The sequence below is a fragment of the Ursus arctos genome, unplaced genomic scaffold, assembly GCF_023065955.2.
Source record: "Ursus arctos isolate Adak ecotype North America unplaced genomic scaffold, UrsArc2.0 scaffold_5, whole genome shotgun sequence".
NCBI lineage: Eukaryota > Metazoa > Chordata > Mammalia > Carnivora > Ursidae > Ursus > Ursus arctos.
Genome location: NW_026623067.1, coordinates 31,070,379 through 31,096,578, shown reverse-complemented (window position 1 = coordinate 31,096,578; position 26,200 = coordinate 31,070,379). Strand labels below are relative to the sequence as shown.

The 26,200-nt window shown below is 37.6% G+C and overlaps 1 protein-coding gene across 8 annotated transcripts in view; it reads right to left on the bottom strand.

Annotated features, from left to right (window-relative positions):
* Positions 1-26,200, bottom strand: part of RAD50 (RAD50 double strand break repair protein) — a 212,700-nt gene that overhangs the window by 17,220 nt on the left and 169,280 nt on the right. For all 8 annotated transcript variants that reach the window (XM_057307423.1, XM_057307426.1, XM_057307421.1 and 5 more), the window contains 9 exons: positions 25,813-26,050; positions 17,739-17,928; positions 17,207-17,333; positions 16,603-16,796; positions 14,505-14,615; positions 13,972-14,064; positions 13,787-13,900; positions 7,876-8,003; positions 5,744-5,968 (listed from right to left, as the gene is read on the bottom strand). In XM_057307423.1, coding sequence (XP_057163406.1) covers positions 5,744-5,968; positions 7,876-8,003; positions 13,787-13,900; positions 13,972-14,064; positions 14,505-14,615; positions 16,603-16,796; positions 17,207-17,333; positions 17,739-17,928; positions 25,813-26,050 — 1,420 coding nt within the window. The remainder of the gene's footprint in view (positions 1-5,743; positions 5,969-7,875; positions 8,004-13,786; positions 13,901-13,971; positions 14,065-14,504; positions 14,616-16,602; positions 16,797-17,206; positions 17,334-17,738; positions 17,929-25,812; positions 26,051-26,200) is intronic.

Sequence of the window (26,200 nt, the reverse complement as noted above, 5' to 3'; positions counted from 1 at the left end):
TCTTCACTGGTCTCCTTGTTTCTACTCTTGCCCCTCGATGATCCATTCTCCAAACAGGAGTCAGTGCAGTTTCTTCAAACTATCAATCAGATTATATTACTTCCTGCTTCAAACCCTCCAGGGACTTCCTATCATACAGAGAATAATATTGAACTGTTTCCTAAGGTTACAAGGGCACCGCATACTCTGGAACCATCTATCTCTGACCTCATTCCCCCGCTCACTATATTCTAGCCGTGCTTCCTTTCTTAGTCCTTGAACCCCTCCTGTTCAAACTGGTCTTAGGGTCTATGCATCGGCTGGTCTCTCCACCTGGAAGGCTTGCATCTCTCCTTTCTGTATGTTGCTCCCTGTCATCAATCAGGTCCCAGCTTAAATGCCACATGCTCAGAGAAGATCCTGCCTCAGAAAAGGCTTAAAACAGCCCCTCAATTACTCTCATCACCGAAGTTAACTTTGACCAGGTAATCCTGGACACTCTTCTTAATCTTTTTGATAAATACTTGACCTTTACAGGGTAGATGAAAGAATTCAATTAGATTATGGCTAACAAACAGGAGGTATTCAATCAATATTAATACCCCCTCTGTACAGCTCCCACCCTTGAAAAATTTAGTCTCAAATAATGTTTAAATAGAAACAGAAACCTATATTTTATCAGTAAAATTTCCTTAGTACTAGTAAGGAATAGAGAGCTTAAGAATTTATATTAAAGAATGGAACATGACAAAGAAAGCTGGACTACATGGCCTCTGAGTTTCCCTTGTAACTTTGACTCTATAGTGACGACTATAATTGACCTAAAAAAAAAAAAAGAAAAAGAAAAAGAAAAAAGAAATAAGATTTCCATCTTATAGATAAGGAAACTGAACCCCAGGGCATTTAAACAATTTGTTAAATGTCAATAGTGAGAATTTCAATTCAAGTACTCTCCAGAGAAAATACTTTTAACCATGTATTACGGATTTTTGAGGCTTCAAAAAGGTAGAACTTATCAACTTTTACAAAAACATTTCCTGCTTTGTAAGAACTCATTTTTATTTTTTCATGACAACCAATATAAATTATCCTACTCTATACAGTAAGTTTTTAATGACAGAATCTCTTTTGATTCTTGTCTCTTGAAATAAACTTGCCTTACTAGGACTGGGTCCCCTACTCCTTGCTGCTCAAAATATGTTTGCCAAGTTTATTGGGTACACAGCATCTATTGCAGAAGAACTAAAAAAAATAAAAAGCCTCCTAGAGGCATATATGAGATAGCTGGAAGGACTAAAAAGAATTATGAAAGGCAAAAAGGGGGGGAAAAAGACAGTATCCGTATGTATAGTCTACTGGGTAAGGATTCTTTAATAATGTCTCGCTAATGCTCTTGTTTCAAAACCTTATATTTCAACACTTTCAACTCCTGGGTCTAAGAACTAGGAGAGTTTTCAACCTTCACAAAGGTTAAAAAACAAGAGCTTCTCACTTGGTGCACACACAGATTTCCATGAGCCAGGAAGCTCTGTAATGTTAACTTATTCACTATGAACTAGGACAGAAGAAGTGTCCATGGAATAACCCCGTAAGAGTAATTTTGGAACTCTAACTTATTCCAAAATCTTGGTAGTATTAATTTTACAAAATTAATTACAAAAATCGTAGTAGTATTGATTTTTAAAAAATGACTAACATAATGGGCTCATTCAGTTTTCACAGTAAATGGAACAAACTTGTCTTAAAATATTATGAGCTTCCCCAAACTTGTATATTCCAAAGTTATGGCTAGGTGATTCTGGGGCCACCTTTATTTTCATCATTGACTAAAATAATCCTCATAGTAAAAGCAGGGTCCCTCCTGCCCTCCTGAGCCCTGTGGTCTGAATGCCACTGCTGAGGCTGGTCTGCTGAGTATGCACCTCCTGACTGGAAGAAAACTTAAAAGTAAGAACCTGCCTATCTAGTTCTCTTAGCACCGAGGAGGAGATTTTCCTTTTCAGAAAACAACAAACGAAACCTAAGGTAACTGGTAATTCTGACACAAATGCCTAGAAACATGATAGAGATTTTTAACAAAAAGTATTTTAGATTCATAGTTGAGTTAATAAGAAATAAAGGAAAATCCCTGTGTGATGGGAAAGAAGGACTGAAAACCAGCATGATCAGGGTGTGATCTGATACTGCAGCTAAATTTGCTTATTATTTTCGTGAACTTAGGGTTGGGTACTATCAACCACGACAGAACACGAGGCACAGGGCCCACGAGAGGCACAGAGTTAGAACTGACTCCCAACATAAGGGGGGACTCCTGAAGAGCCGTATCATCAACCTTCAATGAGAAAATGGAAAAGTAGTTAAGATGACTATTCAAAGTCCTGGGCAAATGGCTCACATGGATGGGTTTAAGGTTCAGTGTTTTATTACCAATGTAGCTCAGGAACTCCCAAACGGAAAAATTAAAAACTAGACCCAGGGCACTGGAGCTCCGAGCAGATCAAAACCAAAATAGCTACGTGGAAGGACACTCACACAGAAAGGTTACAAGGGAGTCTCACAGAAAAACAAAAAAGCATCACAAAAGATAAAGTCAGAATTAAGCATTGCATAAAACAAAAAACAATTCAGCAGGGGTTAGAACTAGCACAAACAATAGCAAGAAACGGACTCCTATGAAATACAAAAATGATAACGTAAGAGCATAAAATATGAATATTTAAAATGAGTACAGACATGTGAGAAATTAAAATACTAAGGACAAAATATGAAAAAACAATTTATGAAAAAACAAAACTAAAATAGAACTTACAGAAATGAGAAGTTTTTAAAAAAGGCAACTGTTAATAGGCAGGATGAACAGCTGCTAAAGACCTAGAAAATATTTATGAGGAAGCTGACTAGTTTATTACCAGTACATGCATTCCTATGGAGGAAGGAATGAGAAGGTTTATTTATGTCTAATGAGAAATGAAGGAAAGAGAATAAAGAGAATTGAGGAAAGGATAATATCTAAAGAGATAATACATGAGAATTTCCCAAAAGTGATGAAAGCTATCAATCCTCAGATCAATAAATAGTACTTACACAGAAGAACTGAAAACAGACCTAACTCTAGACACACCCACAAAAACTGCAGAATAATAAGGACAAAGAAAAATCTTAGGAGAACCAGAGAACAAAGGCATAGTATTACCTCCAAAGGGATACTTAGAATGATTTCTCGACAACAGTAGAGGCCAGGAAAAAAATGGAATGTTTTCAAAGGGCTAAAAGGAAAAAACAAAACCAAACAAAATAAACCCTCTCAATCTAGAATTCTATGCCTAGCTAAACTATCAAGATTGAGAGCAAAGACTCTTCTATGACTGAAAGAGAATTCACTACTAATAATCCTACACTAAAAAAACTAGTAAGGGTTTTACCTTGGGGGGGGGAGAAAAAAGGGAAACAAAACCTAAAGAAACAAAGAGTAGGATTTTTAAAAAATTGGTAAACACAAGGGTTTATCCAAATAAGCACCGAGGATGAAAGCACTGCAGTAGTAATTATTACTAATTCGAGATGATATAAGAACACCGCGAAACAAAATACTAGACAACAGAAACACAGCAGACAACCTCAGCTGTACTCAGGAAGAAGATCCAACAATTCACAGTAGAGCCATGGTTTTTAAACTTCGATGTGCATTAGAATCACCAAGAAGTTTTGTTAAAACACTGCCTGCTGGGCCTTGTCCCCCAATATTTCTGATCCAACAGTCTAGTAGAATGGAGGCTGAGAATTTGCATTTCTAACAAGTTACAAGGTGATGCGGGTAATGTTACTCCAGGACCACTTTGAGAACACATTTGATTTTAAGTCAAATATACATATTAAATATTTAGGGGGCGTGCACTTGAGTGGCTCAGTTGGTTAAGTGGCCGACTCTTGATTTCAGCTCAGGTCATGGTCTCAGGGCTGTGAAACTGAGCCCCGCGTCTGGCTCTGCGCCTGGTGTGGAGCCTGCTTGAGATTCTCTCTCTCTCCCTCTCCCCACTCCTCCTTTCTCTCTTTCTCAACAACAAAAGTAAATACCCAAATAATTAAAGAAGACTATATCATTTATAACCCAAATAAGGGGAAAAGGAGGAATAAAAAACAATAAATCAATCCCACAGAAGGCAGATAAGTTGGAAAAAAAGGGGACAGAACTAAATAAAACTCTATTATCAATTAAAATGAATTTAGTTAAATGTGGCAGCACATGAAAATGATCACTAAAATGATCAGACTGAATAAAAAAACAAAATTCTGCTCTTTGTTGAATATATCAGAAAGAGTGACCAGTGACACAGAACAGAAAACCCGAAACCAACCTGCGCACACAGGGAATTCTGATACATAATGGGAATGACGCCGTAGATCGTTAAGAAAAGGATTAGCTACTCGATAGAGTCAGGATGGCTGGTTATCAAGGGAAAAATGAAACTGGATTCCCACCTCACAATGTATATAAAATTCAATTTAGGATTAAATACTTAAATGTAAAAAGCAAAACCAAAACTTTTTTAGAAGAAAAAACAGCAGTAGGAAAGGATTTCTTAAGAAACAAAAAGAGCTAGTTAGGCAAAATTTGTAAATTCAACTACCTTAAAATCAAATCTGTTCATTAAAAGACACTGTAAGAAAGTGGAAAGATAAACATAAAATGCTTGAGAAGATATTTATAACACATGTAACTAAAAAAGAATTAAGATGCAGAAGAGATAAAGAACACAGGCAGATCAGTACTACCACCAGTAAGACATTAAAAATGGGTGAAAGACACAAATGCTTCAAAGAGGAAAAACAAGATTAAATATGAAAAGATGTTTAGCATCATTAGAAATCAGGGGACGGCCAATGAAGGCCACAGTGGTTTACCACTGTACACCCACCAGATTCACAAAAATTAAGAAACTGACAAAATCAGTGTCAGAGGATGCATCAGAGAAAACCCTCACATTTTCCTAGCAGTACAGATTAGTAAAACTACCTTGGAAGACAATTTAACATTATTTTGTGAAATTGAGTGCAAAAAGTTTTACTTGTACATATACCCTAGAGAATCTCTTACACCTTTGCTCCAGAAAACCTCACAAGAATGTTCCTAGCAGCAAAGGTTATATTAGTAAAGACCATATACCATACAGTGTGGTATATTCCCAGAACATCAGTGAAATGAATGAACTATAGCTCTAAACAACACAAGCATATAAAAACAAAACAAAAAAGGCAATTCCTACAAGAATATACAGAATACTGTTTTTAAGAGCTCAAAAAATAAAACCTTACATATGTACGATACACATGCACATATGTGTGTGTGTGTGTGTGTGTGTGTGTGTGTGTATATATATATATATATATATATATATATTTTTTTTTTTAAAGCACAGAAAGCAAAAATCTAGGTCAGTGGTTGTAGGAGTGGCTGTAGGGGTGACAGAGGCTGAGAGGAGGAGGAGGAGCATCTACGTGGATCCCAGTTAGTGACAATGGAAGAGTTCTTGGAACGGCTCTGTAGGATGGTATCAGGAATACTCCTTAATATGCTGTAAAACTTAACTTCATAACTTAAGCATGCATGTGTGTGTATACACACACATACATATTTTCCCATTCTTTGATATATATTAACTGTATTTAAAAAATAAAAAAAAAATTTTTAAAAAGGAAAATATGACTAAAATAAGCTAGCTGATACTGACTGCAGTGGGAACCAAATCCCCAGTCCAATACTCACTGATCAAGGGTCTTATAATAAATGTCCAGATCCTTGTTCACAAGCTCTGTTGTTCTCATCACAATCATCATTTCTCTGTACTTTTCCTCCGCATCCCGAAATTGAGGTTCTCGAAGTTCTCTCTTAAAATGAATAATTTCTTCCTCATAACCTTTCTGTCGCCCTATTGCCAAGCTGTGATTTCTTTTTATATTGTCTATTTTTTCTTCCAACTTCTGATGTTCACTATAAAAGGTAAACATGACAATTAAGGACCATTTTTAGTTTTTAGCAGCCTGAAGTGGAAAAGCCAGATCTCTCTAGATATATAATAAATCCCTCCTTGCTTTTGATTTAAGGCTTTAATACTAAAGAAAAATTTCTTGCTGCCTAAATCTCTGAAGCATCCAGGTTTCTGAACAGCTGATTTCTGCATGAACAGGAGCTCTCAGGACAGATGAACACTGAACAAGGTCCTCACTTTTAGACACGAACCTAAAAAAAGTACTCTTGGCGATTAAATTACAAATTCACAAAATCCTGATTGTGAACTGAGAATGCACAATTACCAATGCTGAGAAGTTACTGGGTATTAGGTATCATCATTCTGTTCACAATACATCAAAGACAAAATACAACTTTATCTCAAACTATGAGTTTCTGTGGTAATACTTAGTAAAGGTTTGTACTCTATGAAAACAAAATTTCACTTGCACAAGTATAAGCATAATAATGACCAAAAAAAGTAAAATACACAAACTTTTCTAGTAACTAGGGAGATAATATAGATTTGTGTGCTTTAAAAATCTTATTCATTTAACAGTTAATTAAGTACTCTCTTATTAAGCACTGCTCCGCAGTGTAGGGACATCCTTACAGAACTGGCCTGGTGATCTGTTTTGTTGACATTTCTGTTGCATTCTAGTTGAAGACAGATTTGAAAAAGAGCAGTTGTACTTAGTCTGAATGAATACAAAAATCACTGTTATGTACCAAACATAAAAGAAATTTTTAAAATATATGGTTTTGGTCTTCAGTAGCAAAGAGTAAGTTGTTTGAATTTTAAGTGTCTTTTAAAAGCTTCACTCTCTCAACTTCTCACTGAGAGCACCAACATTACAATGTTGAAGAGCTGGGGTTTGGGAGCTAGGATATCTAGGTCACATTCCAGGCTTTTTGTCCTAACTTCCTTTGGATTTTTTCCTGGATCTCAATGTCCTAATGCTTTAGAAATGAGACTGAAGATGAAGAGCTCTTTCAGTTATAAAGTCTGATTTCTTCAATATATGAAAGAGATTTTAAACAGCTAAACCAAGAGTACTTACAATATAACGTAAGATTAAACCATTTGTTAGGTTTTATAAAGTAAATTAAAATTTTATTACAATATCCTTTAGAAAAACTTAAGTATTCTCTGATTCAGATTTAAAGTCAAGTCAAGAAAACAAATGAAAAACCTACAAGGAATGGCTGAATGAATGGCCTCTATTTAGCTAAGGTGGTTCAAAAATCTATTTGGCTGGTACAGGCTTTTTATACCAGTCTAGTGCCTTGGCATCGACCAGTTCCTTAGAGAACTCCTAAGGCACACAAGGCAAGAACAAAATCATTTCTGCTGTAGCAGAAAGGTAGCAACTAAAGTAAGTATCAATAAAACCAGATGAAAGCAGCAGCAGACTAATCTTAAAAAAAAAAAAAAAAAAGGCAGCTCTGGCTAGCATGCAGTTACAACTGCGACCATCTAGAATGAGTCTCCAATGACAAATCACTTTGGCAGTAAGTCCACTGGCAGTATTAGAGACTGTACAAGACTGTACAGTATAGAGACTGTACAAGTCCCAGGCATGGTCCACAGGCAATATGTGCTCTTTACGTTTGATACCATGATCTCGTGAAACAGGACAACAGAAATCTGGGACTTTGCATATTTAATCCCGCCCATCAGTGCAGGAGGACTACAATTCTATAGCACTTCTTCAGTAATTCAATTTGTAAAGCCATGACATATGGTTATATAAAAACTCTGTCCACTATCCTGTAAGTCTCAAGGGACATTTATGCTAAAATTCTTTTTAAAAAATATGTATTGAATATTCTTCACATTTCAATAAAAAGACCTTTATTTAAACTAAAGACTCCTTTTAAAAACATACTTCTTCATTTGTAAAACCTGCATTTGACCCATTTCCTTCAAATGCTGTTTTCTTTCTTCTTCAACTTCTTTTAGTTCCTCATTTCTTTTTCTTAAAGTAAGGTTATCCTGTAGCCATCTCTCTTGTATCTAAATAATATTAAATTGGTTAACAAAAACAATCATGTTACCAACATGTGACACATAATACACAGTTGCTGACAGGTAGTACTAATTCTGCCCTCACCTAGAATCAGGTTCAACTCAAAAGGGGGAGAAGCCAGGGTGAGGGGATCTTGGGTGACAGCCCATAAATACACAGAACAGATAATTAAATGATGGAATAAAAGAATATACTAAATATTTTAATACTATATACCTATACCGCATTGGATCATCTCGCATGGGAACCCCAGAATAAAGCCTACTGATGTAAAAGATCACAAGAGAGCAATATACTATCAAAGTCTCACCTCACTTATTTTTCCAGGTTGTATTTATCTCCTAACATGTGTGAAGGCTGAGATACTGTTAGGAATGTCCGATAAGATCTTTACCTTCAAGCTGACAAGTTGACAAATGATAGTCATAAGGCAGTCAGAAGTTTCATAATGATAGTACATATTGACATACCTGATGAGACTTTCCCTGGGCACTGAACTGAAATGAAAATATAAGAAGCTGACTGGTTCTGAGTAGTTCTGTCCTTAAAAAGAGACCCAATCATGCAGCAGCAGCGACACCAACACAATTACTTCAGTAACCTTCCTGGTGATTATGAACTATGCTGTCAAGAGCCAAACAGGAAACAGTTTATAAGTTGACTCTTTGGAATGTAGGAAAAAAAAATCCCCTGCAGAAATAGATTTGGCTCATAAAAGCCTAAACAAAGAAAACATCCTAAGTTCAGAGTCCAGACTTCTCAAACAGGAAGCTAGGACCCTCCTGTGGTAACCCTCCCAACTGAAATAAACCCAGTGTTGTAGGAAGTGGAAGAGAGGGGCAAATCTTTGGCAGAATCTTGTTGCCAACAGTAATGGCACAGGAATTACTAAGGAATAAGGATTTGGGAGGAGGGCCAGAAGAAGGGAAGCCAAGGACTTCTGTCACATGCTTAACCTTGCCCATCTATGAATCACTATTTTGAGGTGGGTTTTTTTTTTTTTAAACTTACATTAAGGTCACCTTCAGTTTTCCTGCAAATAGTAATACAAATACACACACAGCTATTAAGGGCATTATTACAAGCCGTTAAAAGTAACTAAAATGATATGGTTGTAAATGTCGTTTTGTTGCCAGGCAACCTAACGTACCACCGCAGCTACCGTGACTCTCAAACGTTCTTCCCTAGGAGCCTACACTTGGACTTCTTCCTTACTAGGAACAGAAAACTAGGCATTTCTTTCTTTCTTTCTCTTTCTTTCTTGCTTTTTTTTTTTAAGGTCAGCTTCTAGTTGCTCTTAACGATCAGTTGAAAGACAGTATACAGCACAGTAAACAGTACAAGTTTTTAAGTTAGATACACTTAGGCTCAAATCTCAGCATTATAGCCTTTAGATCTGATGGCTTTGGGCAAATTAGCTTAAATTCTGAGCCTCGGTTTACAAGTAACACAGTGATAAAAAATACCACCTGTCATATAATGCTGATGTGAACTAAATGAGTGAGCATGTATGTAAAGTCATCAGCACAGTGCCTAGCTCAGTAATTGATAGTGAAATGCTTTTTGGGTCAAACCTGTCCTTGTACTTTAAGCAGTGAAAATCCCAATTATAGTCTACAAAATATAAAGTATCAGAGAAAGAAGAAAGCCAAATGCAGCTAAAATACAACAGAAGTTTTTCTGTATACAATGCCAGCAACCTGGCAATGTTAGGTCAAGTTCTGCTTCTGTTACTACTTCTGTGACCTCAGGCAAGGCAGGTCACCTCCAGTTCCTTTCATCTAAAAAACGAGGGAGGCAGATTATTCAACTTCCAAATTTTGTATTTTGTGGACTAAATTTAGTAGAGTTAAGCATGTAATAAGGTACGGTTAGGCTCAAAATATTAACCCCAATCATTTAGCTGAGATGATAGTTGATGTATGCAGTAGGGTACCTAAAGCAAACCTAAAAACTAGCTGCATGCTAGGTAACTGTGATGGAGTAACACACTGAATTGATTGCAGCCCAAGCTCTACCAAGTCTGGCTGGGAAAAATGCCATTAATTAGCGAGGATAGCCTGAAAGTTCTACAATGCTCTGGCTCAGTGACTGATACACCAGAACCCCTGGGGAACTTCAACAAGGCATAGTTGTTTCTGCCCATGCCCCAGAGATTTTGACTTACCGGCCTGTAATGGAGACACAGACATGTATATTTTTAATAACCCAGGTGTTTTTTAAAAAATTGAGATGTAATTCATATACCATAAAGTTCACCATTTTAAAGTGTGTAATTCAGAGGTTAGTATATTCACAGGTTGTGCAACCATCCCCACTAATTCCAGAACATTTATCACCCCCAAAAGAAACCAAGTACACATTAGTGGACAATCTATTCCCTTTCTTTCTCCTTCCCCTAACCCCTGGCAACACTAATTTGCTTTTTGTCCCTTTGGATATTCACATTTCATATAAATAGAATCATACAATATGCAGTCTTTTGTGATTGGATTCTTTCATCACATAGCATAATGTTTTCAAGGTTTATCCATGTTGTAGCATATATCACTAGTTCATTCCTTTTCATGGCTGTATAATATTCCCTTTTACAATGTGATGGTTATTGTTACGTGTCAACTCGGCTTGGCCACAGCTGTCGAAACATTTGGCTGAACATTATTCTGAGTGTGTCTTGGAGGGTATTTCTGAATAAAATTAACATCTGAATTGGGAGACCAAAACAGGCTGCCATCCCTAATGTGGGTGAGCCTCATCCTATCAACTGATGACAACCTGAATAGAACAAAAACCAATTAAGAGGTAACCGCTCCTGCCTAAATGTATGAGCTGGAACAGTGGTCTTTTCTTGCCTTTGGACTTGAACTGAAACCTCAGGTCTCCTAGATCTCAGACCTTGAAACTCAGACTAGAACTATACCATCAGCTCCCGAGTCTCTACCCTGCCAACTACAGATCTTGGGAATGCTCAGCCTCCACAATCATGTGAGCCAATTCCTTATAATAAACTTCTTTATATAAATCTGTGTATGTGTATATATCCTGTTGGGTTCTGTTGCTCTGGAGAACCCTAATACATATGGATATACCACACTGATCCATTCATCAGTTGATGACCATTTGGGTTGTTTCCATACTTTAACTAATGTGAATAATGCTGCTACGAATACTCTTGTACAAGTTTTTATGTGAACACGTTTGAAATTTTCTTGGTTGTATACCTAGGAGTGGTAAACCCTAGTGATTCTGATGGGTGCCTCTAGCTAACCTCTGCTCCCTAAAACACTCCATCATTTATTTTAGGCTTCAGTCACACAACCTGCTAAAGAACCTTATTAAAGGAAGATAATAAAAAAAGATGCTGAAACACACTGTGGGGGGGTAGGGAAGGAAAGAAAGAAGAAAAAAAAAAAGCCCCAAGAGGTTTGTTAAAGACATAGTGTTATTAATCTACACCATGTCCTCCTTTCCATGAATGGCCACAGGAAACATTTTTCTCTGGCAACTGGTTTCCTTTCAGCTCTGAGACAAGGTAAATCTTAACTAATTGTGACATTCTATCCTCATGTGACGACTAGAATCTTTAGCAAGCGTATCACATTTCATGGGCTACATTTTATATACTTACCACTCTCCTGGTTTTACCTTCTTGTCCTTATTTCCACATTGTCTCATTTTCCCACTAAATTAAAATGTTATTTGGCATTGCTCTATGTATATAACTTATTCAATAATTTCTAGAACAAGGCAGATTACAAAAGTGAACTAATACAGTCAGATCCACTAATTTTAGACCATCAACTTGAAAAGGGTCACAGGTGGGTAAATCTTAATGATCTCTGTATATGTTTATACATGGAGGGACATTAATGATTATAGACTGATTTTAAATAGGTAACCCACATATAAGTGAAGAATAAAGTATCTCGTTATACAGGTCATCATAAATTTATAGTTACTCAGATTTATTAGATGGCAGTTATTTTTTTTTTTTAAGATTATATTTTTGGGGGGCATCTGGCTGGCTCAGTCGGTGGAACAGGTGATTCTTGATCTTGGGATTATGAGTTTGAGCCAAAAAGAAAAACTTGGGGTGCCTGGGTGGCACAGTTAAGCATCTGACTCATGATTTCGGCTCAGGTCGAGCGTGACCTCAGGGTCGTAAGATTGAGCCCTGCAGTGGGCTCTGTGCTCACTGTGGAGTCTGCCTGAGATCCTCTCTTCCTCTGCCCCTTCTACTCATGTGCTCACTCGCTCTCTCTCTCAAATAAATAAACCTTAAAAAAATAAAAAAATAAATGAAAATCTTTTTAAAAAAAGATTTTTTATTTTTAAGTCATCTCTACACCCATCATGGGGCTTGAACTCACCACCCGAGCTCAAGACCTACACACTCCACCAACTGAGCCAGCGAGGCGCCCTAGATGGCAGGAATTTACTTCTAATATTCATATATTTGAAACATCTGGCACAGGGGCCCTACAGACAGCTGATATGGCTAATCTTCAAACAGATTTGAAACCAGCATTTATAACTCAATGATTAAAGCGTTCATACAGCAAATTTTGTTAATAACAGCATATTGGAGAAATGGTGTAAAGACATTAACTATCATGCTTACAAAAAGGAATGCTGAAGATAATTTCTCAAAGTGATTTTAATTATAGTGACCTGAGGCATTTCCTTAATAGGGAATATTATTTCCTTAATAGGGAATATTCCATTTCCTTAATAGGGAAAATGATATAGGAATCAACTGAAAAATGACTGAAAATATATAGATATTTTACTTACAACTTTTAGGATTATTATACCTCCATCCTTGTTTTGTGTGAATTTATCTTACATAAAGAAAAGAAAGTGAGAAAAAACAGAGATATATGTAGGATATTCACTGCCACCATTTGCGGTAAGAAAAAAGTGATCAACTTGTGGCACACCCACAAAATGGAGAATTTCATGATCATTAAAAAGAACACGATGGGGGTGCCTCAGTCGGTTAAGTATCTGCCTTCGGCTCAGGTCATGATCCCAGAGTCCTGGGATCGAGCCCTGGAGTAGGCTCCCTGCTCAGCAGAGAGCCTGCTTCTCCCTCTCCCTCTGCTGTTCCCCCTGCTTGTGCTCTGTCAAATAAATAAATAAAATCTTAAAAAAAAAAAAAAGTCATGAACTCTTAATAAGTATACAAAATTATCACAGATATATTATTGATCTATCTACCTGTTGATATGAGTAAGAAACTTCTTTAAGAACAAACTGTTAATAGTAATGACATCTAGGAGCGAGCTGAGAATAGGCAGAAGGGAAGGGAGAATTTTAATTTATAAACTTTTTATGTTTAAATATTTATATTTAAAATTAGCTTTGGGGTGCCTGGGTGGCTCAGTCAGTTAAGTGTCTGACTCCTAGTTTTGCCTCAGGTCATGATCTCAGGCACATGAGCTCAAACCCTGCACTGGGCTCCATGCTGGACATGGAGACTGCTTGAGATTCTCTCTCCCCCTCCTCTCTGGTCCTCCTCCACCCTGCTCACACTCTCTCTGAAGTAAATAAATAAAACCTTTTCTGTTTATACTTTCACCAAATGGGTCTTTTATTAAAAATAAAATTGGAAAGAAGGAAGAAAAGATTATGTTATCAGAATTGCTTTTCTCTACTGTGTGCATTTCTACTCAATGGATCTATTGAAAACAAATGTAGAAATTAAACATAAACAGAAGAATATTACTGGTGTAAGTGATATCATAAGCCACTAGCAAAAAAGACCTACCTTCTGTGTATCAATATCTTGTCTCATGATTCCCATTTCTGTATTTACATTTTCTTTCTGTTTCTCACATTCACTTAGTTGAGCCATTACTTTATTAAGCTCAGTTTCTTTTTGCTACAAAAAAGAAAATTCTTTAAGCGCAAGAAATAAAAACATAAAATAAATAATTTTAAGTTTTAAATTACCTTCTTATAGTCATCTTTTCCATCTTGAATATAATTCTCAATGTCTTTCATATAACCATGAATATTTTTAACCTTTTCTTTGATATCATTGATCTGTGGAAAAATATTTATTTTAGTTTTTAATTCTAATGTTTATACACTGGTTGGGACCAGGGCATTTAAGATTTATTGCCAAGGAAATACATATTAAGGTAACAAAAACTTAATAGGCAAGCACAATGAACAGTGGTTTGGAAGCTGGAGTCTTGGTTCTACTTTCCATCACCACCAAATTTTATCATCTAGGACAGTTCTCTTTATCATCTATGGGACTGGATTAAATAGTCTCTCTTCTCAACTTCTGTTTTAGATCACGAAGCAAAATGATTTTAATGTTTATTCTAACAAGAATTTTTAATGTCGATTACTTCACCAATCTGAAAATACTATTTACCTTATCATGTTTTTAATTTCATGCGAAATACTAGTGTCCAACATGGTTCTCTGAACATTAATATATGTATTTGAAAATAAAAATATAAATGAAATCTTACTTTATCCTGGGCTATTTTGTTGCTTTTATTTTTCTTGTTGATTAATTCTTCTTTTTCCTGCTGGAACTTTTCCAATGTTGTTTCCAAGGGGCCTAACTGCTCTTTAGCATCCTAAAAATACAAATATAAGACAAAAATTGTCTTATATTCCAGTATCTTATTTCAGGTGTCAGACTTTATAGTCGTAATAAAAGCACTTTCTGCGTGGCAGGTTTTAAAAATCAACTCATCTGCTTTTTCCAACAACCCTATGAGGACCGCTACCATTATTTTCATCCCATATTTCAGATCAGTAAACAGGCACACAAATGATTTGTCTGTGGTCACAACAGCCAGTAAATGTAGGATCTAGTATCCAAATCCTGCCCAACTCCAGAGTCTTTCTCTTAACCATTATACTATACTGTTTCACCACTAACCTGATTCCTAATCCAGGCCATGTGCCCCGAAATTATATGAGCATGTGGCTTCAGGTGTAAGTTTCTATGAGTTTGTAGGGGCACACGTCAGCTCTGTGTGACCAAAAAGACCAAAGGCCTCTCTTTTACAGATGGGGATATGACTATACAGGACACTTTTGTCCTTAAGCTTAGTTTGCTAAGGGCTAAGTAGATACTTTATGGTAATAAAAACATATTGGTACATTGATGTTGTTGTGTCCTCACCTATTTTGGAAGGAAAGGACTTTGAAGTGACAAACTATTTTACTAATCAGGAGTCTACATTGTTCAGCCTTATAACATCTCTATAGCGTAATTACACGATTACCACTGCAGAAAATAATGATACTCAAGCTAAGATAATGAATATCTAATGAACCCATAAAGTAGAAACAATTCCTTAGTATTACTTCAGTGTAGGTATATTTTTGTATTTTATCATATCGAGAAGAGGTACGATGTGGTAGGAAGCCAAATGTAATAAACACTGAAAAGCTACCTGAAAATAAACCCTGCCTCCTACTAGCTGCATGACCTTGGCTAAGACATGAAGCATCTCTAAGTCTCCATCTCTTTTTTATAAAAAAGGGATTTAGTCACATACCGCAACAGGGTTACTGAGACACTGAACTGTTTTAATGTCAAAGGGCTTTATAAAGAGTAAAAAAATTATACAAATGTAAGATATTACTATTTTGTAACATACTCTAAGCCTCTGATAATTTGTAATTCAAAAATACTTCTGAAACATTTACAGTAATTAATGACAGATTCAGTAATGTATTTAGTGCTCAGTGAATGTTTATAATTATGAAAAGCTAAATAAGATTGTTATTTCTAAAACTGGTCAAAAATTTGATTTGGGGGGCGCCTGGGTGGCACAGTGGTTAAGCGTCTGCCTTCGGCTCAGGGCGTGATCCTGGCGTTGTGGGATCGAGCCCCACATCAGGCTCCTCTGCTGGGAGCCTGCTTCTTCCTCTCCCACTCCCCCTGCTTGTGTTCCCTCTCTCGCTGGCTGTCTCTATCTCTGTCGAATAAATAAAATCTTTAAAAAAAAATTTTGATTTGGTCTTAGATGTGATTAATCTAGATGAGGGATGCCAAATGGTTTCCATTCCATGTAGTAACTCAACGCCTGCTCACTACAGTGGGAAGGATTCTGAGACTACACCTGCAATCAAACAGAAAAAGTGCTCTGAGAGGTAGTGTCTGCCATGGATACAGGATCTGTAGGTAAGACAAATATCCCATACAAGCAGGATTCCTTCTACGTAGTTAACTAAGCCGCCTGACCATCCCCAATAACAGGAAGTTCACTAATTAACCAGACAGCCAACTCCTCCTTATTATAGTCAAAATCTTCCCAGACACCTTTACCTATTAGTACAAGTTTTGTCAACACAGGAGCCACAGAAGGGATTATACTATTTTTTATTTAATCCTCACAATAACCATAGCTTTAGGCACTGCACCAATAAAAGAGCATTTCACATATCTGAACTAATTTAAAAAAGATACGTGGGGCACCTGGCTGGCTTAGTCAGTAGACCATGAGACACTTGATCTCCGGATTGTGAGTTTAAGCCCATATTGGGCATGGAACCAATTTAAAAAAAAAAAAAAAAAAGATAAAAAACAGTTTTTATGAATCTTCTTACCTTTATCTCTCTGAATAAGGACTGAACTTCAGTGGATAATTCCACAGTCTGCTCCTCTAGTTGCTGACGACGTTGTAAATTAGTAGATATCTGAAGTTTCTCTGATTTAAGTTCATTTGTTGTACTTTTTAGGTGTTGAATCTGTTCCTGCTGGTCCTGTATAAGCTTGCGATTCAATTCCATCTTACTGGAAACTACACGAAAACATTCACACAGTGGCTAAAGTACGGATACAGAAAATACTACGAAGAGCTAGCTTCCATTTTTATAGCTCTACGAAATTCACTAAGGCTCAGCTTCCATGGGTCCCACCCACTGCAAGAAACATGCTACAGAACCCCTCCTGGTCACCCATGAGTGAGGGTCACAGGGTAGGGATGATTAAGAAGAGCTCATCAGATATCCATTATTCAAAATCTCCCATCGTTCCAACTCTGCTGTGCAAAAGCAAGGAAACAAGTGAGACTTTGAGAAAAAAGAGTGAATATACTGTGAACTGGAAGAAAGACAGTTCCTTCTCCACATAACAGATATAAAAATTATGATAAAAAGCTTATGCTGGGATATAAAGTCTTTGTGGGTACATGAAGAAAGACTATATTACCTGTATCTAATTTGTGTTGTTTCTCTTGTTTTTCCTGGTTTACTTGTTGAACAGTTCTATCCAAGTCTAGTCCTTGCAGCTTAGCTGCTTGCTGTGCAATTTTTCTTTCAACATCTTTGAGTTCCATCTTAAGAATGAAACAAAGTTATTTCCTTTAACAAGCTTACTACGTTATCTTTAAAAATTGCTATTATTTTAAAATCTGAATTTGTAACTGATTTCAGATTCAATTTTAACAAAGTTTAATAGGATAAAATGAATTTTAATAATTTAAATATATAAAAAGGAAACCAACTAAAAATGAAAGCAAACAGGACATTTCTTCATTCTCATATTTATGAATAAAGAATCCAAACCCAGGAATGTGAACTAGGCAGTACTCTCCTCAGACTATCTGCAATTCAGGACAGGGAATTCTCAACTCAGCCTATACATACCTGAATACTATCTGTTTGCTCTTACCACTCTCATATTTCACATTCAAACCACCATGAAACAAGTTTTATTTGGCCTTCAACTACGATAAACTGACCTGGAACCTCTCCATAATTGTAACATCTGTCAGGCAGACTTTAGCACTTTCTTCTTCAGGCATTATGGTGCCCAAGAGCGTTTCCTGTTCCTCTATGTCATTCTTTAAGCGCTGTATGTCTCTATTGACATTCTGCAGTTTGTTTCTTAATTCTGGTATTTCCTTCTCCTTCAAATCAATTATGCTTTGCCTAAACAGAGAACACAATTAAAAATATGCTCTCTAATGTTTTCTTATCCTGAAAAGGAGGTTATGTATTTTTGGAAAGAGTATCATAAGAAGTAACTGTATCCTCCTCAGGGCTATTTCATCCGTGGGTACACGATGTCATTATATCTTGTAACTGGAGATGTTAATCTTATTCACTTGGTTAACATGATGTCAGCCAGCTTTATCCACTATGAAGTTACTATTCTTGTCTTTGTAATTAATAACGATCTTAGGAGAAATATATTGGGACTATGTCAGTATCTTGCTTCTCCTCAAACTTTCGCCCACTGATTTCAGTATGCAATGGTAGATCCTGCTCACACCACTTACAATAGTCTCCCTGCTGCCATGCTGATCCACCGGGGATATATTCCAAGCCATCCAGTGGATGCCTAAAATCATGGAGAGTACCAAACATTTATGTAATGTTTTTTTCCTACAGACATATCTGCGATAGCTCATTAATTATTAGTATTGCTAATCTCTGCACCTAATTTAACAATTATAACATACTGTAATAAAAGTTATGTGAATATGGTCTCTCTCAAAATGTCTTATTGTACAGGGGCACCTGAGTGGCTTAGTTGGTGCAGTGTCCAACTGGTGATTCTGGCTCAGGTCATGATCTCATAGGTCATGGGATCGAACCCCGAGTCAGGATCTGTACCAGTGGGGAGTCTGCTTAAGATTCTCTTCCTCTGCCCCTCCCCCCACTCAAGTGTGCGCTCTCAAATAAATAAAATTTGAAAAAATATCTTATTGTACTGTACCCTCACTCCCTCTTACGGTGATGTTATATGATAAAATGCCTATGTGATGATATGAAGTGAGGAGAATGATGTAGGCCTTGTCACTTCAAGTTGGGCTACTGTTAACATGATGACAGGTCAGGAGGATCATCTGTTAACTGGACCACAGTTAACCCTAGGCAACAGAAACAGTGGAGAGGGAAAACACAGGTAAGAGGGACTACTTTATTACTGTGATGTTAGCCAAACTGAGACTGTCTATAAATTAACTGACTATACTGATCAAAAGTGTCAAGACCATGAAAGACAAAGACTAAAGAACTGTTGAGACTGCAGGAGCCTAAGGAGAAATAACAACTAGATGCCATGTGGGATCCAGGTTGGGTCTTGAAACAGACAAACAACATTAATGGAAAGACAGCTGAAATTCTAAAATGCTTTGTAGTTAACAGTGACACAAATATGTTAATTTCTTGATCTGGTAACTAATTTACGGTTACATAAATTGTGAACATCACGAAAAGCAGGGTGAAGGGTACAGGTGAATTCTCTGTACTATTTTTGTCATTTTTCTGTAAGTCTAAAATTATTTCAAAATAGAAAGTTAAAACAAACGATGGAAAGGAAGGAAGGAGACTACTTAGCCAAAAGCTACATGGGTTTATAGCACAAAAGCTGCTAACCAGTTTATTGCTGCTACTATTGGGAATGGATTACTACGCCTGTGGCAGGTACTGGCTTCCTATTTTTATAGACACCTCCGAAACAATAAAACTTGTATTTAATCTTAAAAAAAAAAAAAAAAGGGCGCCTGGGTAGCGCAGTCGTTAAGCGTCTGGCTTCGGCTCAGGGCATGATCCCGGCGTTCGGGGATTGAGTCCCACATCGGGCTCCTCCGCTGGGAGCCTGCTTCTTCCTCTCTCACTCCCCTGCTGTGTTCCCTCTCTCGCTGGCTGGCTGTCACATAAATAAATAAAATCTTTAAAAAAAAAAAAAAAAAGCTATCAACCTTATTTCTGAAAAATTCCAAATTCTTAATTATAGCTTAGTACAACATATTAATTTCTAAAGGAGTCTTATAATAAACTAAAGGAAAAACCAGAAACTCAAGGTTAGCTCTTGCATACCGCTACTACTTACTGATTTTTTAGAAGTTCACGCTATGATCAAGAAATCCCAGCCTGGACTGATCTGTGGCAACAGAACACCTAGTTCGGTACGCCACTGAGATGAAAAAATTTCCTGAGTAAATATGAAGGTATGCAGATTATGAACAGTTCCATATCTACATCACTTCCTGAATCTTGTGGTCACAGCCCAGAAGTTTGTCTTAAAGTATGTTCCCAGTGCCTAAAAAGTGGCATAGCTAGGGCAGCCTAAGGTTGGTCAAACATTCACTTGAATGGGGACATCTTTGTGGAGAACTACCGGTATCCATTCAATTTTAACCTTATTTTTACATTTTCCTATGCACACTTTAAAAAAAAACTCTTATCGATGTGGTCCAGGGTTTTGGTGCCTTCTTTTCTGATGATTATTACATAAGATGCTAAATGCCAAAGTATTATAAGAAAGAGTAAAGATGTTTCCCAAAAGAATGGGTTATTGAGATCTATTAGGATTCTATTTTGTTTTGTAAAATTTTCAAACCCAGTTCATCTATTTTTGTGATAGCACTCCTTTTTCAAGGGGATTTTACGTAAAAGAAGCCAATAGAGATATGGTTGGTTGAAAAATCTGTCAAAGAAATGGAGAAAAATACTGAGTTTTTACTGAACTGAAATGTTATAAATAAATAAACCTGACTCAGTACTAAGCAAAATGATAAACAGGTATATTTTCATCTGGGATTGCATTCACAATGGTGGTCTTACATTAAGTGTTAATGAACTTTGGCCTTTAAATGAAAATTTTTTCCTCAGAGAGGATAAGCAAGACGTGACTCCTCACTAGTTCTTTGAGCTCACCTTCAACCACTTTTCCCTTTGGCCTCAGGTCAAACATGCCTCAGGGGTTTTGTACTGCCTGGAACGCTCTTCTCCTGGACAAACGCATGGCTAGCTCCCTTACTTCTCTCAGGTCGACACTCAAATGCCACCTTCAGTAGCAATTCCCATCTCACCAATCCTCAGTTAATTCTGTACTTCCTTATCCTGCTCTAGTTCTTTTCCTAGGCACTGATTTACCTGTCAGACTACGTATTTATTTTTCCATCTTCAGGTTACCTCAGTTTGTGTGTGGTGACCAGAATGGCATACAAGGTGCCACTCCAGATACTGGGGTACTATATGGATTAAAGTTAGCTACAAATACGGTGACACTACTCCCAATGAGAGGTGGAGTCTGTGTCCTCTCATTGAATCTTGGCAAGCTCTGTGACTCCTCTGACCAACAGACAGCAGCAGCAGCAGTTTAACAGTGCCAGTTTCTGGGCCTATGCCTTCGGATACTAGCAGCTTCTATTGCCTGTCTCTTGGACTACTTGCTCTTAGGATCCTTCATTTGGTAATCCAACCACTATGCTATCAAAATCCCAAGACACACACGCAGGCCATGCTAAGACACTGTGTTTGACAGCCCCGGCTGAGCTCCCAGCTAATAGTGTCACTGCAAATCATTTCAGTGAGCCATCCTGAGCACTGAGCCTAGTAGAGTCTTGAGATGATGCAGCGAACATCTAACTGCAACTGCATAATCAGTTTCCAAATGGTACTCACTCTTGTGGTTGAAGGCGTCAGTTCCTTGTCAAGCGGGGCCCTTCACAGGTGACTCACATGGCAGCTGGCTTCACCCATATCCTGAAGAAAAGGATAGCAGGCAGCCGTAGTGCCTTACATAACCTAATCTTGGAAGGAATATGCTATCACTTCTGTCATAATGTATCAGTTTCACAGACCAATCCTGGAACATGGGAGAAGACTCTACGGGAGCCATGAATACCAGGAGGCAGGGATCATTGAGGATCATCTTGGAGGCTGCCTATCACAAAGCCTATTTTTGTAGATTCTTCTTAGTTCTTTTCCTGAAATTCTTCTCCAGTTTTCTGGGACAACATATCCTCCTGGCTTTTCTGCTTCCAGAGCTGTTCTCAATCTTACCCATTCAATATATTAACATAAGATTAATTTCTCAAAACATATTTTCCATTAAATTACCCTATCACCTATCAGTGAGAGTTGTAACTAGGCCTGAACATAACATAGCCCTATCTTCTCAACTTATGGGAATCAATCTCCCCAAATGGTTCCTCCAAATTTAGGTCACTCTTCTACTGCAGCACAGGTCAGGGCTCCCCTTTTCTTTACACAAAGTGCTCTCATTTCTCTCTACACTTGCCTTAACTGAGTCAAACCAACTTCCTTATGCTTCACATTCCCCTCCTATTATGTTCTCAAAATCTTATTCTCATTCTCTAGTCCACTGGCTTCTCTTAATATATGTCTTAACCAATTAAGAATTTTATTAAGTCTAGGTTCAATATTCGCAAATCAATCAGCGTGATACATCATATCAACAAGAAAAGACTCAGGAACCATATGATCCTCTCAATCGATGCCAAAAAAGCATTTGACAAAATACAGCATCCTTTCCTGATTAAAACCCTTCAGAGTGTAGGAATAGAAGGTACATTTCTCAATCTCATAAAAGCCATCTATGAAAAGCCTACTGCAAATATTATTCTCAATGGGGAAAAGCTGGAAGCCTTTCCCTTAAGATCAGGAACTCGACAAGGATGCCCACTCTCGCCACTACTATTCAACATAGTACTAGAAGTCCTTGCAACAGCAATCAGATGACAAAAAGAGATCAAAGGTATCCAAATCGGCAAAGAAGAAGTCAAAATGTCTCTCTTCGCAGATGACATGATACTCTATATGGAAAACCCAAAAGAAGCCACTCCCAAACTATTAGAAGTTATAGAGCAATTCAGTAACGTGGCGGGATACAAAATCAATGCTCAGAAATCAGTTGCATTTCTATACACGAATAACGAGACCGAAGAAAGAGAAATTAGGGAATCCATCCCATTTACAATAGCACCAAAAATCATACGTTATCTTGGAATTAATTTAACCAGAGACATAAAGGATGTATATTCTAGAAACTATAAATCACTCTTGAAAGACATTGAGGAAGACATAAAAAGATGGAAAGATATTCCATGCTCATGGATCAGAAGAATTAACATAGTTAAAATGTCCATGCTACCCAGAGCAATCTACACTTTCAATGCTATCCCGATCAAAATACCGAGGACATTTTTCAAAGAACTGGAACAAATAGTCCTTAAATTTGTATGGAAACAGAAAAGGCCCCGAATCTCCAAGGAACTGTTGAAAAGGAAAGACAAAGCTGGGGGCATCACAATGCCGGATTTCGAGCTGTACTACAAAGCTGTGATCACAAAGACAGCATGGTACTGGCACAAAAACAGACACACAGACCAATGGAACAAAATAGAGAGCCCAGAAATGGACCCTCAGCTCTTTGGGCAACTAATATTTGATAAAGCAGGAAAAAACATCCGGTGGGAAAAAGACAGTCTCTTCAATAAATGGTGCTGGGAAAATTGGACAGCTACATGCAAAAGAATGAAACTTGACCACTCTCTCACACCATACACAAAAATAAACTCCAAATGGATGAAAGACCTCGATGTGAGACAGGAATCCATCAAAATCCTAGAGGAGAACATAGGCAGCAACCTCTACGACATCGGCCAAAGCAACCTTTTTCATGACACATCCCCAAAGGCAAGAGAAACAAAAGATAAAATGAATTTATGGGACTTCATCAAGATTAAAAGTTTCTGCACAGCCAAGGAAACAGTCAGAAAAACTAAGAGGCAGCCCACGGAATGGGAGAATATATTTGCAAATGACACTACAGATAAAGGACTGGTATCCAAGATCTACAAAGAACTTCTCAAACTCAATACACAAGAAACAAATAAACAAATCAAAAAATGGGCAGAAGATATGAACAGACACTTTTCCAATAAAGACATACAAATGGCTAACAGACACATGAAAAAATGTTCAAAATCATTAGCCATCAAGGAAATTCAAATCAAAACCACACTGAGATACCACCATACGCCAGTTAGAATGGCAAAAATAGACAAGGCAAGAAACAACAATTGTTGGAGAGGATGTGGAGAAAGGGGATCCCTCCTACACTGTTGGTGGGAATGCAAGTTGGTACAGCCACTCTGGAAAACAGTGTGGAGGTCCCTTAAAAAGTTAAAAATTGAGCTACCCTATGATCCAGCCATTGCACTACTGGGTGTTTACCCCAAAGATACAGACGTAGCGAAGAGAAGGGCCATATGCACCCCAATGTTCATAGCAGCAATGTCCACAATAGCTAAATCGTGGAAGGAGCCAAGATGCCCTTCAAGAGATGACTGGATTAAGAAGTTGTAGTCCATATATACAATGGAATATTACTCAGCTATCAGAAAGAACGAGTTCTCAACATTTGCTACAACATGGACGGCACTGGAGGAGATAATGCTAAGTGAAATAAGTCAAGCAGAGAAAGACAACTATCATATGATTTCTCTCATCTATGGAACATAAGAACTAGGATGATCGGTAGGGGAAGAAAGGGATAAAGAAAGGGGGGTAATCAGAAGGGGGAATGAAGCATGAGAGACTATGGACTCTGAGAAACAAACTGAGGGCCTCAGAGGGGAGGGGGGTGGGGGAATGGGATAGGCTGGTGATGGGTAGTAAGGAGGGCACGTATTGCATGGTGCACTGGGTGTTATACACAACTAATGAATCATCGAGCCTTACATCGGAAACCGGGGATGTACTGTATGGTGACTAACATAATATAATAAAAAATCATTAAAAAAAAAAAAAGAATTTTATTAAGCCTAGCTTTCTAAATATTCAATTCTGAGAGCTTGTGTCCTTACTTAGACCATCAGCTCTTTGAAGATTATGTCACACCAGTCTTTGGGACCAGCTTTACACTCTAGGTTGTGGGAGACCGCAAGGCATCATCACATACTTTCTGACTTGATTTTATTTATAAACAGGCCATCATTTGAATTTCTTGAATAAGTGAGGAAAAAATAACAGAAATCATGATGATTCATTCTTTTTGAAAGCAGAAAAGACATAAAAATATATTTTAAAATTTGTCTGTTGGGGGAAGTTTTCAGTGCCTTTTTTTTTTTTTTAAGATTTTTAAAAATTTATTTGACACAGAGAAAGACAGCACAAACGGGGGAGTGGCAGGCAGAGGGAGAGAGAGAAACAGGCTCCCCACCAAGCAGGAAGCCTGATGTGGAGCTCAATCCTAAGACCCTGGGATCATGACCTGAGCCGAAAGCAGATGCTCAACTGACTGAGCCACCCGGGCACCCCACAGTACTTTCTTTTGCTGAATTTAGAAATTTTATCTATCAGAATTTCTGCCCTCAAACCAAGTCTAAGGAATTAAATTAATACACACATGTGGGTGCACGCCACACACAAACAGAAAATTGTAAAGATAACTGCCTTGTGACTAGTTTAAGAAGTTTGTTCACTTTTAAATAATTAAAAAAAAATTTTTTTAAAGATTTTTTAATTTATTTATTCGACAGAGAGAGAGACAGCCAGCAAGAGAGGGAACACAAGTAGGGGGAGAGGGAAAAGAAGAAGCAGGCTCCTAGCAGAGGAGCCTGATGTGGGGCTCGATCCCGTAACGCCGGGATCACACCCTGAGCTGAAGGCAGATGCTTAACCGCTGTGCCACCCAGGCGCCCCTAAAAATATTTTTATTTGAGAGAGAGAGCATGAAAATGAGCAGGGGAAAGCGGCAGAAGAAGGAGAAGCAGATTCCCCGCTGAGCAGGGAGCCCGACACAGGATTCGATCCCAGGACCCTGAGATCAGGACCTGAGCCAAAGGCAGACACCTATCTGACTGAGCCACCCAGGCACCCCAATAATTGCTTTTTCTTATAAATAACCCGAGATGCGCACACTGGCTCCGAATCTTGACTTGAACTTTTATTCATTCAACCCATTACTGGACATGTACCGTATGCCAGGGACTGGATGAGCACCTTTTATATTGTTGCTGTTCATGTACAGTAATGGTAAATCCCTATTCTCACCTCACAGGGACAAGTCCCAGCATTTCGTCACGCCGCTTTTCTTTTTTCTTTAGTTCTGATTCTGTTGATTTCAGTTTATCTGGAGCAAGCCGCAGCTTAGACTGCAAATCACTGATGACTTCCTGTAATTCAGCTTCTGTCTGAAAAACCCTCTGACAGACAGGGCAACATGACTGGTTTTCATCTGTTAGCTGAGTAATGAATTGGGAGTAAACTGCTGTGGCTCCAGCCAGCATGGCTATTTTAAGAAAATAAATATATTACCAGTGAGAAGAGTATAAAATATAGTTTTGTCATTATGGTTCTATCCTTTTCCATATATATAGGATTATTCTTCATTTATAAACATATTATGAAAGAAATAAAAATCCTCTGATATTTACATATT